The sequence below is a fragment of the Puma concolor genome, chromosome B1 (genome assembly GCF_028749965.1).
Source record: "Puma concolor isolate L17-30 chromosome B1, mPumCon1.1.hap2, whole genome shotgun sequence".
Taxonomy (NCBI): domain Eukaryota; kingdom Metazoa; phylum Chordata; class Mammalia; order Carnivora; family Felidae; genus Puma; species Puma concolor.
Window position 1 is genome coordinate 22,528,223 of NC_141670.1, and position 17,319 is coordinate 22,545,541.

General features: G+C 37.3%; 1 protein-coding gene across 2 annotated transcripts in view; it reads left to right on the forward strand.

The window, feature by feature from the left end:
• Nucleotides 1-453: 453 nt before the first annotated feature.
• Nucleotides 454-17,319, forward strand: part of MSR1 (macrophage scavenger receptor 1) — an 82,105-nt gene continuing 65,239 nt past the window's right edge. The window contains exons 1-3 of one of the 2 annotated variants that reach the window (XM_086703298.1): nucleotides 454-627; nucleotides 12,581-12,687; nucleotides 14,933-15,046. In XM_086703298.1, the coding sequence (XP_086559424.1) occupies nucleotides 12,585-12,687; nucleotides 14,933-15,046 (217 nt within the window). In that variant the 5' untranslated portion in view covers nucleotides 454-627; nucleotides 12,581-12,584. The remainder of the gene's footprint in view (nucleotides 628-12,580; nucleotides 12,688-14,932; nucleotides 15,047-17,319) is intronic. The other variant, XM_025933042.2, reaches the window with a different exon arrangement.

A 17,319-nucleotide genomic window follows, 5' to 3' on the forward strand; every position in this document is an offset into this window, starting at 1 on the left:
TCAACAACTTGTTAGGTGCTCAAAAGAGATCTATAAATAATGTTAACGTCACTATAGATAGAGCTGAAGTGAGCATTATTGGTCGATTACTTTTACTTAGTAGGTGTCCATATTCCTTCCCTCATATGTTTTGTGTTTGAAGCTCGAGGTGAGAGTTACAGGAAAGAGGGTGAACTAAAAATTACTTAAACATGGAGTCTTCCCTCATGTAGAATATGAAAGAGGAGATAATTAGAATTAATAGAAGACAGTGAGATTAAACAAAAATAATAGTGATAATGTTATAAAAGGCATACGTATTTTATAAAAAGGGAAAAATTAATCTGCCACACATCATGTATCTTGTTAACCATAACCCTTGTTTCTTTTTCCTTTTACTTCTCTTTTCTTTTGTAATGTCCTAAATGGGAAGAGGAATGAGTTATCTTACAAATTTAGATTTTGCAAACTTGTGCACTGATGAGAGTACTATTGAAATGCATTGTTAAGAAAAATTTTCAACACACAAATGTGTCATTTCCTTTCTTCATGGACCAGATGCTGAAATACTATGTGATAAAGATTTTAGGTCTCAATTGTAAAGAGAGGGAAGTGGATAAATCAGTGCTGCCGTCTTTAGGACAAACGGTAAAAGAAGTTTATTTTAATGTTTTCCCAAAATTGCTTCTGTTGATTGTATGTGTCTACTGTGTGTGTGTGTGTGTGTGTGTGTGTGCGTGCGTGTGTGAGAGGTGACATGTATAAACGTGTGTATATATGTATATATATGTGTGTGTGTATATATATATGTATACACACATACATACACACACATATATAATTGATTTCTTATAGAATTTTTTTATCCTAATCACTAATTATCTGGTCTGATTGTTTCAGTGATTTTAAAAAAAGATTTCTGCTAGGTTTTCTGGGAGCAAAAAATGTGTGTGTACATAAATATATATGAAATATATTAAATACTTTGTAGGCTAAACTAGCAAGAAATTTTTGGCATGTAATTGTCCATATTTTGTTTAAGAGTTGTTGACTTTATTCAAAATGGGATTGAGGATATCTTAATTGGTTTCATTTCCTTTTCATATAATACTTTTGGCTTTAACCTAATATTTATTATTACCTGTTTTTGCTTATATAACAAATATTGGTCGGATATTTACTATAAGCACTTTACTGAACTATATGTAGGGAAGGGATCAGAAAAATATAATCTATCTCCGGGAAGTCCATGATCTAAGGCAAATAGGTATAATATGATTTGAGCACCTTAAGTAGCTGTAAGACTGCTGTGGATAACTACTATGGTGAGGTAGGAGAGGCCAAAATCACTTAGGGGGAAAGGATTTGCAAAGATCTTCATGGAGATGTGTGAATTTAGGTTCCTCTTGAAGAACGGGTAAGATTTACACAGCATAAAATGGGGGTTAGCATTCTCACTGGCCATGTGAGAATAGTGATAGAAAAGTCACAGAACTGAGATTGTAAATGTTTTATGCAGCATTTAGGAGGTAATACTCTCTAAGACAGTGCCTGTCTTCAAATCCAAACCTCCCTACTTCCTAGTCGTGTAACATTAACTAGTCACTTAAACATTTTAGGTCTTAGTTTCCTAACCTCGTAAAATGGAGAAAATACCGTGTGTCTCATGGAGATACTACGAAGGTAAAAGAAGAAAAGTCCATATTAAAAAGCAAAAATGGTATTTAAAAGTGATTATGTATGGATATTACCTGTGTACCAGGAAATGTATAAAAAATATTTTAAGTGTTCATAATTCTTAAACTGACACTTTAATCCTTTTTACATATATGAAAACATCCAATTAAAATATTTGCCAAAGGTCACATGGCTAGGAAATGGCACAGCCAATATTCAGACCTAGACTTCCAATTCAAGGATGAATTCACTGCCAAGGTTGGGTGTCAGTAGCACCAGGCACGATATGGATATGTCCATCCAGGCCTTAATCCCTTTTATGGATATATTCCCTAAGTGTAGAGCGCTTGGAAACCTATTAACTCTGTTTTCATTCATATATACTTTTGACTGTTCATACAACACCAAACTTTTTGTTTTTAAATAATAAGGCTACAGAGTTATTATTTACCCTGAATCTTAAAGACAAAATTAAGAGTTTGATGCTAAATCTGAATAAGGAACACTAGTAGAAGAAAGAATATACATTAAATATATGTTACATATGAAGACTTTATTCATATCTACATAAAGAAACTCCTACTAGGGATGTACAAGCAATTGATAAGAAAAATAAAAAACCCGAGAAGAAAAATAAATAATAATTACTTGAAAAAATCTCCACACTAATAGGTAAAACAAATAAGCCACTTTGAGGTATCATTTAATGCCTATCAAAATCTAAGTGATTTTAAAATATTATTACTGAATAATGGTAAATTTGCCTAAAAACTGCCATGTTCCTCTATGACTGGAATCTTTGTGAATTTGTATAAACTTTATTCATTCATTCATTGATTCATTCATGCATTCCCATGATCTTTTTAAAGAGTTGTCAGGCAATAGATACCAAAAAGCTTAAATAGTTTTTCTTTGATCTGGTAGTGCAACATATGCTGAATTATCCTAAAGAAACAAAAGGGGCACCTGAGCGGCTCAGTCGGTTAAGTGTCTGACTTCAGCTCAGATCATGATCTCATGGTTCATGAGTTCTAGCCCTGCATCGGGCTCTGTGCTGACAGCTCAGAGCCTGGAGCCTGTTTCAGATTCTTCATCTCCCTCTCTTTTTCTCTGCCACTCACGTTCTGTCTCCCTCTCTCTAAAAACTAAATAAACATTTAAAAAACTTTTTTTAATAAAAATAACAAAGCTAAATTATGCAAATATTTGTAATATCATCATCTATATTAGTGAAACATTGCCCTCCAAAGAGAAGGGAAAAAATTTTTTAAGTTACATTATAGGAAAATAGGTATATAAATAAGATACACACATTTGATGAATTATTATTTGGCCCATCTGTTTAATTTGAAAAAAATAATTTGAAGTATAAAAATACTGATAGGATTTTAAGGGAAATGTGTGAGACCACATGGTAATATATACTGTGATATCAACTGTATAACATGGCTACATATGAAGGTATTTTTTCTTATATTAAGGTGATGAGGTGACCATTTTTTTATTGAAGTATAGGTATAGTTAGTTGACATATGATATTGTATTGGTCAGGTATACACTATAATGATTTGGCATTTATGTACATTACAAAGTGATCACCATAAGTCTAGTTACCGTCTGTCACCATACAAAATTATTACAGTGTTAATAATGACTGTATTCCCAATGCTGTGCTTTACATCTCTAGTTACTTAGTTATTTTATTTTTTTAAATGTTTATTTTTGAGAGCGAGAGAGCGAGAGAGTGAACGTGAGCCGGGGAGGGGCGGGGAGAGAGAGAGATACAGAATCCAAAGCAGGCTCCAGGCTCTGAGCTGTCAATACAGAGCCCGATGTGAGATCATGACCTGAACTGAAGTCGATCGCTTAACCGGCTGAGCCACCCAGGTGCCCCTTACTTAGTTATTTTCTACCGGAAGTTTGTACCTCTTAATCCCCTTCACCTGTTTTGCCCAAACCCCTATTCGCGTCTCCTCTGGCTACTGCTGGTTTGTTCTCTGTATTTATGAGTTTGTTTCTGTTTTGTTTTGCTTTGTTTACCCGTTTTGTGAAATTATGGTAGTTGTCTTTGTCTGACTTATTTCACTTAGTGTAATATCCTCTAGGCCTATCTTAGGCTGTCACAAATGGTAATATTTCATTTTTATGGCTGAGTAATCATCATATATATATCTTAAGCATGTCTTCTTTATCCATTTATCTATTGGTGGACACTTAGGTTGCTTCAATATGTTGGCTATTATAAATAATACTACAATGGGGGCCCCTGGCCCCTGGGTGGCTCAGTCAGTTAAGCAGCTGACTCTTGGTTTCAGTTCAGGTCATGGTTTCACAGTTTGTGAGTTCAAGCCTCCCATGGGGCTCTGCACTGACAGTGCAGAGCCTGCTTGGGATTCTCTCTCTCTCCCTCTTTCTCTGCCCCTCCCCTGCTTGCTCTCTCTCTCTCTCTCTCAAAAATAAACAGACTTAAAAAATAATACTCTAACAAAGTGGTGCATATATCCTTTCGAGTTATTGTTCTTATTTTCTTCAGATAAATACCTAGAAGTGGAATTGCTGGATTATATGATATTTTTGATTTTTTGAGGAAACTCCGTACTTTTTCCACATTGTTTGAACCAATTTACGTTCCCACCAACAGTGTACAAGGGTTCCCTTGTCTCCACATCCTTGCCACCACTTGTCATTTCTTATCTTTTTGATACTCATCATCCTGACAAGTATGAGGTGATATACTCACTGTGGTTTTGGTTTGCATTTTCCTAATAATTAGTGATGTTGAGATTGTTCTCATATGTTCGTTGCTCATCTGTATGTCTTCTTTGGAAAAATGTTTATTCAGTTCCTCCACCCATTTTTTAATGCAGCTGGTTTTTGTCTTCGTGGTTTGTTTTTGTTTTTGGTGTTGAGCTGTATGAGTTCTTTACATACATTGAATATTAAGCCCTTATCAGATGATAGGATTAGCAGTCTTCTTTGACCCAATGTATCTTTCATATTGTTTTAATATTTTTAAAATAAACACAGGAAAAACTGAAGGGTATGTTTCCAAATAGATTAACATTGAAACACTTTCATTATGGTTTTCCTATTGTAGCTTCTGTAAACTTTTCCTGACTTTATAAAAAGCTGATATTGCAGAGATGTGTTTCACTTCTCATGAGAACATGCTTTTAATAGATTATACAAACTCAAAAGATTTCACAACCCTTTTCCAGTGCATTGACATTTGGTAGGAATTGCAACTTTCGTGAGTTTACTTTTTCTCTTAACGTAGGAAATGACATTTAAAGACACATTTGAATTGTTTGAATTGTTCACTGGCTACTGACAAAACTTTACATGAGTATGTTCTCTAACATGTCCAAAAAAAATTACAATGATAATAATCAGAGTAAAGAACTAAAGTAATCTGGCAAGTCTAATAAATGATTTGAAGGTAAAGTGAGAACGTTGGAGGTGAAAATTTTTGTTTCAGTTTCTTATGCACAATTCAGAGAAGAACCTTTTATTTCCCAATGTATAACAGAAGAACTTTTAAAACTTCCACATGAGTGAAGTATGAACTTATTTTGAGGAATAACCCCAAATATGAAAACTAATCATCTTGCAAAAAATTCTTTATTTCATTTATTTATGCAATTTCTTATAATGCATTTAAATATGTGCTAAATGGCAGGAACTTAGTTTATTAAACCAAAGAGAGAAAAACTCCTGAATCCTGGATCTGTGGTGAAAGGAGACAGACAATAGACAAGATAAATAAGGAAAACGTATGGCATGTTAGTTGGTGATAAATTTGGGCAGCAGGGTGCCTGGATGGCTCAGTCTGTTGAGTGACTCTTGATTTTGGCTCAGGTCATGATCTCACAGTTTGGTTTGTAGAATCGGGCCCGGTGTTGGGCTCTGCATTGGGCTCTGCGTGGGTGGTGAGGAGCCTGCTTGGGATTCATATTCTCTCTCTCTCCCTCCCTCTCCCTCCTCTGCTCCCCTACTTATGTATGCACACATGTGCTCTTTCCCAAAGTAAATAAAGAAAAAAAAAAAAAAAAAGGAGGGGGTGGGAAGGATGGGAATCCAGCCAAGAAGGAGAAGAGGAAGTGACAGAGGTAGGTTATAATTTTAAATGTGATGCTCAAGAAAGGTATGAAACAGTGAGGTTTTAGTCAGGACCTGAGCAAGATGGGAAGGGGCTCACAAGTTTGGAGCGGATGAGTAAACGTTACCAGGTAGGGAGCTATTAAAACAGTCCAGGTGAGCAGGATCATGAAGCTTGTGCAAGGATGGTTGTAGCAGAGGTGATAAGAAGCGGTCGGTTTCTGCCGAGGATTTGAAAACAAACTGACAAGATGTGATGGTAGATCGGATGGGAGGCTAAGAGAAGGTGGGGGACAAGGAAGACCTCTAGGTTCGGGTCATACTAGAAATCCAAGTAATGACGTAATGAGGCTGTTGCGTATACACGTCTAGACAGTTCTGGGCTAGATATTTCTAGGAGATAAAGAGGGGATAGGTTGGGAGATGAGGAGTGAGCAGGGAAAGTAAAACTCCCCTCAGTGTACGGTCTTAGTGCCTTCATTCTTCAGTTGTCCCTTCTCAACAGAAAAGCTTGGCTGTGGCCAGATTTCTGATGTACACTTAACACCTTTCATTTTTACTCATTACTGCTTTTGGATTTCTCGAGTCTGCTTCTGCCTCTACAATGCAACCAAAACAGCTCAAATTCCACGTGGCAGGTTATGGATGTCCTTTTACGTCTTGAAATTCTTTTTTTTATTTTCCATGACTCTGACTTGCTTTTTTTTTTTTTTTTACCATGATGTCAAAGGTTCTTGGCAAAAATACTTGCTTTTCTTCCTTTACTTGCCCACTCAACCTGTTGGTTGTCAACTTAATGTCCCTCAAATTTTTTTTTCCTGAAAGATATTTTCTCCCCTGATTTTTTTTTTTTTGTCCCATTCTTTAAGTGCTACATTCTTGTGCTTGTTCATCAATTCTTTTAATTTCCTCCTCTTTTCTAATGCCTCTTGGATTCTCCACTTAATTGCCCACCCCATTGCTACTATCCAAGATGCAAGGCTGGGGTAGATAAAAAAATGAGCTGAAATCCAAGAATTGAGGTAGAGAGGAAGGAATGGCTCCAGGGAAGTCAGAAGTTGTTTTACAGTCAGATATGGGTCCTGTGGGTAACAGTAATCTGGAATAAAGCCCTAACTTTTGGTTTGGGTGATCATGCTTTGCTAGCACCTCCGTATTACCAATATATATACCCATATGTCCAACTGCATCATGTATGTCCCAGTAGACAACGAAGAGAAGATAATAAATAATTATAATAACAGGTAATATGAATGGATGATATGCCAACATAAAGAATTCTAGAAAAAAGAAAACTTAGGTTATTGTGGAAAATATACCATTGTGACCAGTTGTATTATTTTTAAAAATACGATTCTGAGACTTGAGATCTGAGCTGAATATACTGGCTTGGTCAGTATGCAGATAATAGTCTAAGCCACAGAAGTGGATGAGATTCTTGGAAAGAGTATGGAGTCTAAGAACAAAAGAAAGTAACAATAGAAAATACCAGCAGTCCTATGACAGCACCATCTATGATTAGCCTAAGCAGCTTTTTAACATTTTTTTTTTCTGGAAAAGACTATGCCAGTGTTTCATACAGTTCAAGATTAACCACCATCTCTCATACACTGTCCTGGAAAACAAACAGAATTTTCCGTGGTGCACAGGAGTAGCCAGAGGGGAGTATTTTTCACTCACCATTCTACTCCACAGATTTGAGTGTTCATCTCCCTTCCAGCCCCCCCGTACCTCTCAGGGGTTTTATGTAGCCCACATATGGTCACTTAGGCTAGTCCACTTGTAGATACATCTTAGAGGATTTTCTTTTTCAAGGTTTTAAAAAATTGACTCAAAGAAACTATACTTTGAAATACAGTAACTTGTACAATGTCATCTGCATAAGTCCATAAAAGGTAGATGAAAGGTTAGAGGCCTAAAGAAAAACAAAATTGAGCCTCAGCTCTATTTCAGTATGAAAGGGAGATAAATAAGATATTTAATGGGTGGTGTATATTTTATGACTTGTAATGTAAACCAGATCACAACTGCCAATGCAAAGAATAATTTTTTACTTAATTTGTATAGGTACTTCCTCAATAATATATTTTGGGTAAGTTGTCAAAGCCAGATAAATTTATGCATCAACAAAATTAAAGAAGAAATTGATGAATAGAATTACCCCAGCCACATGCTTCTCTAGGCTCGTCTGCTCAGCCCTCTGTCCAGAACTGCTGCTTCTGTGATGCTGATCCACTCAAGTCTCAATGCCATCCATGCCCTTGTGCCCTTTAATAGATTTGCCATCCCTGGGATATTCTTCTAATTCCTGCTCACTTATCAAAACTTGGAGGGGCGCCTGGGTGGCGCAGTCGGTTAAGCGTCCGACTTCAGCCAGGTCACGATCTCGCGGTCCGTGAGTTCGAGCCCCGCGTCGGGCTCTGGGCTGATGGCTCAGAGACTGGAGCCTGTTTCCGATTCTGTGTCTCCCTCTCTCTCTGCCCCTCCCCCGTTCATGCTCTGTCTCTCTCTGTCCCAAAAATAAAAAAAAACAAAAACAAAAACAAAAAAAAAAAACGTTGAAAAAAAAAAAAAAACTTGGATAAAGGCATCATCTTTTCTGTGTTCTCACCTTGACCACCCACTTGCTGACGAATTAATGACTCCTTTTTGGACTGCATCTGTGCTGTGTGTGTGTGTGTGTGTGTGTGTGTGTGTGTGTGTGTATCACTGTCAGAATATTACTTCTAAAGATTTTACTCTTCCATATTAATGCATAAGAACTTTAGTGGTTGTGAATATTCTATACACATTGATCTTGGCATATTAGTGCTTTGCACAGTGCTTGATATAAAGACACAAAATAGGAATTGGTTGGACTGGCCTACATGAAGCGATAGGTATTTTGGAGGGAGGAGCGTGGGGAATAGGTATTTCTGCCTTAAGGTCATTGATTGAAGATATCCTAGAGGCACCTAGGGTGGCTCAGTCCATTAAGCGTCCAACTCGATTCCCTCATCCGGCTCACTGTGCTGAGGGTAGAGCCTGCTTGAGACCATCTCTCTCTCCTTTCTGCCCCTCTCCCCTGCTCACTCATATTCTCTTTCTCTCAAAAAAAAGAAAATAAATAAAAAAAGAAAATATCCTAATATCATCTTTTTTTTGTTTGTTTTCATGGTGTAGCATCTAGCATTCTAGAGCCACTTAAAAAAAAAAAAAGTGGAATTTTTTCTTTCTCCGAAGAAAGTCCTTTAAGCCTGTGGGTTCTAAATTACAAATTTAGTTGTAAGAACATGTGGCACTTCTAAACAAGTATATGGATAAAAATAATTCATCCTGCTTTATTGAGGGCAAACTTAGATCAGTAAATTATCATTCTGGACTTGCCACCTTCTTTCCTCTTTAATAAAATGTGTACGTTTTCTATAAGAGCATTTATATAGACATTAAGAGTTGTATATGTATACATAAACGGAATGATTTGAGAGATACCTATCTCCAGAAAGCAATTTGAGCAATCTGTGTTGTTGCTGAAGTTCATGAAGATGGTTTTTTTTTTTTCATGAAAACAAATCTTCATTAAAGACATGTTAACAGTCAGATTGCTCACAGCAAATATTGCAGAGAGAAAGTTCCCGACCTTCTATCCACATTGGGGATTTATGTTGAAGAGCAGTTCTCCAAGACAAATTGGTATTTGGAAATGTTATAGGGATAAGATTTTTGGAATTGTTTTGGGGGGGCGGGGAAGCAATAATATAAGGACTAGGAAACATTATTGACATGGAGAGAGTGGCAACCAGGGATGATAAACACCCTCTACAGCAAAGATGGTCTTTTGCAAAGAAGACTTGTCCCAGCCACAATGCTCATAATCCACCCTTGAGAACCACAATGAGGTGTGGCCGTAGCTAGGTGCCTACTGGAGCCGACAAAATAAAAATGGGTGCTGCTAAGGAAAAGGGTAGGATGAATGGCAGTGTCTCAACAGCATGACTTAGTCACCCAGCCCTAAGATGTGGTTCATGTTCAAGAAACCTATCAAAAGAGTAGGAATGCAGGAAAGGAAGGAAGTGAGGGGAGAGAAAGAAAGGAAGGAAGAACGAGAAGGAAGAGAATGAATCTGAATCATGGACACAACCCATTTTACTAGAAATTTCTCTGTTGAAAGAAGCACATCTATTTTAATTTATTTTGAGAGAGAGAATCCCAAGCAGGCTCCGCACTGTCAGTGCAGAGTCCAACGCGGGGCTTGAACCCACACTGTGAGATCATGACCTAAGCCGAAATCAAGATGACTGGCCACTCAACTGACTGAGCCACCCAGGCACCCCCACCTCTTTTAAAAAAAAAAAAAAAATTAATGTTTATTTTTGAGAGCGAGAGAGGGAGCATGTGAGTGGGGGATGGGCAAAGGGAGAAGGAGACAGAAGATTCAAGCAGGCTCAGTGCTGTAGCTCACAACCTGATGTAGGGCTTGAACTCTCCAACCATGATATCAAGACTTGAGCTGAAATCACTTAACTGTCCGAGGCACCCAGGTGCCCCAGAAGCATATCTTGGTGGTCTCAATAGCTCCAAACCTCCATCTTGTTTAAAAAACAAAACTAATATGTTTAAGTCTTCCACCTTACCAAAAAAAAAAAAAAAAATCTAGACCATTCATTCAGCAAATATTTATTTATTCTTTCTTATAGGTTGCTATATGTTCTTGCTAATTCAATATTGAATGAAAACAGACATGGTCACCCCTCTTATGTAGCTCACTGTCTAAAGAGATATATCAGATTCAAGAGGTTTCATCTTTTTTTACAAAAATATTCCCATCTAGAAGACCAAGTAATATAAGAGATACTTCTTTTGCATTTAAGTGAAAATGAAGTTCTAGTACCACAAATATTAGGGCAAAAGCCATGGTCATGGCCAAGGACAAGGGGCCAGTAAGCAGCCTGACAGGACGAGATTTCTAGTTAAATGGCAGGGTATGTATAAATGTGTACTTTTTGAGCTCATTCTTTATAAGCTGAGTTAAAAGATAAAAACCTTTGCTACATAGTCCCAAGTGCTTTGAACTATAGTTTTAAAATGAATTCAGCTAAGCTTTCTTGTCGTCTCAGGTTTTAAAAGTGTTTGTTTTGCTTGGCAAGTAAAGCTATCCTCCCAATCAAATAATAGAATAAATTAAAACCAGGGAAATAGCAGGAGAGGCTCCATCTGAATGATCCAGTTTGGGTTTCTATAATGGTCAATTTTCCTAGATAATTGTCTATTTCTTTTTCTTTGTCTCTGCCCTAATGAAAGAGGATCTAGGGCCTTCCCTTCCACCTGTGTACCCTTTGTCCCATGGCCAAACCATTTAAAGATGGTCCTTGGTCAAATCATCAGGGTTTACAGGAACTACAACCAATCCAGAGAATGATTCTTACACAAGGAGTGTCATTGCAAACTGCAAAATAAAGAATCGCCTGGGTAATCCTTAAAAATATATATTGACAGTGAAGTCACATCCTTACTTGCCAATCTCCCCAGAGCAGGATGAATGTTTGCGTGTGAATGATTACCCTCCATTTCCCAGACAGGAGATGAGTTTGGTGCCCCAGAGATGCCTGTGCACTCAGTTAAAACTTCAGCTGTACTAAATCCCTAACTCAGCATTACAGAAAATAAGAAATGATCAGAAGATGTTGACTTTATGCTAAATTTATCAATCAAGTGAACTGAACTGTTTCCAAGAAAAAGTCACGCAATTTTTTTTTTCCCCTGCAAAATGTTCTTCAGATGTGGTCCTCAGAATGGTGGCTGCAGCCTCATTCAAAAAACTGGTGGGAATTGCAAATTCTTTTTTTGTTTTAATTTTTTTAATGTTTATTTTTGAGAACACAAGTGGGGGAGGGGCAGAGAGCGAAGGAGACACAGAATCCGAAGCAGGCTCCAGGCTCTGAGCTGTCAGCACAGAGCCTACCTGGGGCTCAAACTTATGAACTGTGAGATCCTGACCTGAGAAAGTCGGACTCTTAATGGACTGAGCCACCCAGGCCCCCCAGAATTGCAAATTCTTGTCCCCCACCTTAAATATCAGAATCTGTGGGGGTGAGGCCCATCAGTCAAGCCTTTCAAATGATTCTGATGCATCTTAAAGAGACATAGGCATAGATTGTGTTACAGAATATAAATGTGCTTAAGCTGAAAAGACACACTTGTGTTGTTACCAATCTATAACGAGGGAAGCCCTGAAAGAAAACAATAGAAAAATTCCGGTTTTTTCCTGTGGTTCCTACTCTAGTGACTAGACTTTGTCTCTGTAAAGTGATAAACAGATGTCTTGGCCCAAGAAAACCTGGCTCATGAAGCTCTGATAAAAGATCACTGGAAATACTTGCTATAAATCATTCATAACTCTTTGTTCTATCCAGAACCTCTAATAAAAGATCACAGGAAATATTTGCTACAAGTTTTGCACGACTATTAGCTCTAAGGGAATTTTTTTTTTTCAGCTAAACAGTTGTTTTCTGTCACGTGAGAAAAGTTGTTTTTTGTGTTTTGTTTTTAGGTAAGAAAGAAATGTCACTTCTCACTCTCGAAAAACACACATCTACAAACACAGATACACATCTGTCCATAGAGCGATACATGAGTAGATTCCATGTAGGGTAGGTCTCTCTTTAATGTTAAAATTAAAACTTAGTAGGTACAATATATTGCGGTGGATATGTAAATTTAAGTAATTAATGATACTTGTTTCCTTGCTAAAATTGAACTGTAAGTATAAATTTCAACCTGAGACATTCTGCCCAAGGGCCCTAGACATTTCATGGGTAACGAATGTCTTTTTCCACATGTCTGCTAGAAGTATGGAACCGTGGGATAGGTTTCCCGATCACCAGGATGATGCTGATAGCTGCTCAGAGTCTGTGAAGTTCGACGCCCGCTCCATGACAGCCTTGCTTCCTCTGAGTGAGTAGAAGGGTGGGGTGCCCATGGAGGTTGTGTCCTTGTAGTTAATGACACTACGTAAAACTACAGCCCTGGGATTTACCTTACTTGTGCATGAGTGTTAACATAAGACTTATTGGATGAGTAGATCTTCTCTTCTTTTGAGACAGACTGGAAACTAAGCTTAGGTTTGAGTAAGGAAGCTTTTTCACAGGTTAAATTAGTCCACAGGTTGATGGAGTCCTCTGATTTCTCAGCCCCTGGACTAGGTCCTGGCAATGACAATACCCTTTGCACCATTAATTAATATTTGAAAATCAGGGGTGGTATATACTTGTATTAGTTTCCTAGGGCTGCTGTAACCAATCACCAGAAATGGGGTGGCTTAAAATAATACTTATTCTCTCATAGTTCTGAAGACCAGAAATCTGAAGTCAAGATGTCAGCAGGCCATGCTCCTTTCAAGGCTCTAGGGAATAATCCTTCCCCACCTCTTGCTAGCTTCTATTTGCTTCTGCCAATTCTTAGTGTTCCTTGCCTTATAACTGCACCATTCTGGTCTCTGCTTCCATCTTCATTCACTTGGTCTTCTTCCTGTGAATTGATGTGTCATTTTCCTGTAAGGACACCATTCATTGGCTAAGGGCCCACCTTACTCCAGTATGACCTCATCTTAACTTGATTATACCTGCAAAGACCCCATTTCCAAATAAGGTCACATTCACAGGCAACTAGTGTTAAGTCTTCAACAGTAACTTTTGTGGGGGAAACAAGTCGGTGCACAACAGTACTGCACCATTTTTGCACAGGTTACAAGAGCTCAAAAGAATCCATATTCGGCTAGATCTGGACAGGCTCTCTTAAGGCAGGAGGACAGAGTTGTGTATGATTCTGCTGAGCTTCAAAGGTTGAATACATTTCACCAAAAGGATTGGGTGAGTGAAAAGGATCCACAGAGAAATCTGAGTCACTGGAAGGAGCATATGCAAGTGACAACATCTATGAGTTCTTCTATAGACAAACCTGAAATACAGACCACAACCCCAAGGCGCGACGGATACTGCACCAACAGTGGATGGGAGAACATGGCACCCATGAGGCAAAAGGAAAAAGACCCTAGTGAAAGCTGTTAAAGGTAGAAACGCAGAGAGATTGAGGAGGGAAGACAGAGGTATTGGAGACAGGAAAGACGACAGAAACTGGAGAGCTACTGAAAAGGCACAATGCAGAGGACTGATTGTAAATTGAACATAAGGGAGATGACTGGGTTTCAGGCTCATTCAACCTGACAAAGCGATCGCCCATCTTACCTGTATTGTGGGTTGTTCTTTTTCTTTTCCCTATGAAGAGATCTTTCTCTTCATAACTTTTTTTTTCGTATTTTTACTTTTAAAAATTTTCTCTAAGTTTCCTTTCAGTCGCTCATGGAACATTATCAAACAATAGCTAAACTTGAAAACAAAATATTTTTTATTGTGTAATGAAAACAGTAGCCTCAGGAAAGAATTTTTTAACAGACGTTTTATTCACTAATCAGAGAAAATGGCTTCATCTTCTAACATTCCCCTCTATATTGAGTTAACTTTTCCACAGTTAGTATCCCACTATGTGAATCGCTGTTCCAAGTAAATGGATAATATAAAAATATTAATATTTTCTGAAACACCCAGAGGATCAGCTTCATCGATCCATTCCAAAGTTTAGTCAAAATGTGAATAGTTTTATTTTTTTTTCTTTTTTAGTGTATTGAAATCAAGAGATCTCCAAATACCAAATTATTGAGATGAAATTGGAAAAGAAAATTTGCATAATTACCGTTGAAAACAGATGTCTTTTACCTGATTTAAACTCTGAAAAAAATGCATAATTATGTAATGACTTGAGAAATCTTATTTTTACCCAGAATCTATTCCCCAATGAACCAGAAGAATAGCATTTATGTTTGAGTATGTTGGTATCATTATTGAAATTTATCAACTAACTAGTGCCCCAATATGAGACAAGTACAAGTCGTGGAGGACACTAACTTTTGTCATAGATATTTAGTTAATGGGAAGTAAATCAGATGTTCATAGTGATACCTGTATTGGCCTATCCGGTCGATGACTGTTCGTTTTGCTTCCTAGTAAATACACAACGACCTACTTTTGCGTTTCCCTTTCATTCCAACAGGCTTGGTAGTAATGATAGAATTGGAGATTGCAAAATGTTAACTAAATAAGAAGAGTAAGTTTTCTAACAGTAGGTTGGGCTTTTGTTGTTTTAGATCCTAAAAATGGTCCTACCCTACAAGAGAAACTGAAGTCTCTCAAAGCTGCACTGATTGCCCTTTATCTCCTTGTGTTTGTAGTTCTCGTGCCTATCATCGGAATAATGGCAGGTACAGTATTCTAGAGTTTTGAAACTCAACAACGCATCTAGTTCTTGTAGAAACAAAAGAAAGCATTCAGTCTTTCACATATGGGAGATTCATAAGGGAAACATCATATGACAAAGTATTCCTCAAATTCATAAATAAAAAGATTCTTCAAAGTTATTAAGTAAAAAATATGAAATAGAGAATGGAAGATTAAGGTAAAATATAGATAGGTAGAGAGGAGATGGGATGGATTAGACAGTTTCAAAAAATAGGTTATCCTCTGGAGTTTTATGCACTTCAAGCAGTGGGGGCACACATTTTATGATCAGTATTCCAGGTGCCAAGGTGAAGATATAAACAGGATCGTTTACATGAACAGTGCCTAGAACAAAACAACAACAAAACAAGCCAGTTCGAGTGAAAGCTCTTTTGTTCATAGCATTGGGAGGAGAAAGAAATATTCCTGTAAGTCTTCAAAGGGAGTAGACCTTGTAAAATAATGGTCTACGCTTCAGTAAAATCTTTGTGGTTTATATGGTCACATGTTTCATAAGGCTATTATTTTAAATACTTCTAAAAATAACCTGATAGCATCCCTCAAACTACTTAGGAAGAATATTTTATAGGCACATGTTTCTTTGGCAAGTCTGACTTGAGTTGGGGATAGATTTGAGGGTTTCCACAGGGGTGGGTGGCCCGCTTATAACTGAGTCAGATCCGTAAAAATGACTCCCCTTGGTAGCCTTTTTGATGGATTTGATTGGCATTTGAACTTCTGTGCCTTGTGGCTGTCCTCATCTCTATGACTGGCAAAATGTCTGGATGTAGGCTCTAACAAGTGAGGAGTAAGATACATTTTTATGTGCATACTACTCAGCTTAACAAGAAAGTGCTCCTAACACAAGGCCAAACCTTCTTGGCTAAGGGGTAACCTAAAGGAATATTCTAGGACAGAGCCAAAATTTGCTAAGAAATGATGATAAAACCACAACGGTTGTGACAGTAGCTGTCATTTGGGGGCATTTACTACATTCGACGCACAGATTATCTTAATACACCTTTACAATTATCCTTGAGCAGACATACCATTATCGTCGTTATCCACAGAAGGAAACAGACTGTTGAGTAGTAGAACTGGAGTTCTTATCCATGATTCTTGACTCCTAACCTCTTATGGTCTACTATCTCCCAGTATAATTAAATATTTAGAACAAAATGTGTCTGGCCAATTAAACACACACACACACACAAACAGAACAGTCTCCATAATTCTAGCTGAGAAAATATTTCCACAGGTAAAAATTAATTAATTCCTATTTTGGCCATTAAAAACAAACAAAAACAAAAACAACCACAAGAAACTAAACTGACCAATCAAGTCAACCACAGCCATCTACATAAAAGGACCTAATATAGTATGTCTGTCATTAAACAACTGACTTCCTGATGAATTTAGATTATCTGTATGTTGATCATGTATATGCTTGTTCACTTAAAATGCACAATTGAAAGGTGCTTCATTGCTTGGAATAATTAGCTATAAGCCAGTTAGAATTTGGGTAAATTTCATCACTTTTATACAAACCATGGCCTGCAGAGTCAACGGCAGGTAGTGCAACTTCTGCCTAACAGGCATGTGCAGAATGGATCCATGAAGTCTGGAGAGAATTCAGTATTCTAACCAAGTTCAAAATCTTTGGGCGGTTCGAAAATACTACCAAGTTTCCACATTCATTTGTTGGGTTGAAATGACTGATCTAAAGTACTTTTGTTTCCTAAAACTAAACAGGCATCTGTAGGATTGACAAGAAGTTAAAAATATTCAAATCTCCTATGTTCACATTAGCATTCAAATTCACCAGAATTTGGACTAGATGTCACTATTTCTATCATACTTGAATAAACAATTGACAATCCATTTTCAACTTAAGTTACCGATCAGAATATTTTCCAAAAAATAAAAAACGCCCAAATGTAATACAGATCTCTACCTGAGACAAAATAATTACAAATAAGGGCAAAATATATTCCTAAAAGATAAAAATTACTCTGTTTTTGGCAAACAGGAATTGATGGATGAAATAAGATGTGCATAAAAACTCTTTTCAAATTGAAAATGTCTTACACAGTGGAAGATACTTTTAATGATAAAGTCTACTCCATATGCTATCATCTCTTAATGAAACTACCGGATCCCTGTCCTAGTACAATGAAGTAACATCTCTGGACAATAAAATACAATCTAGGATTAATGTATACATAATTGTTGCTGAAACACTGAAGATTCTTTAGTT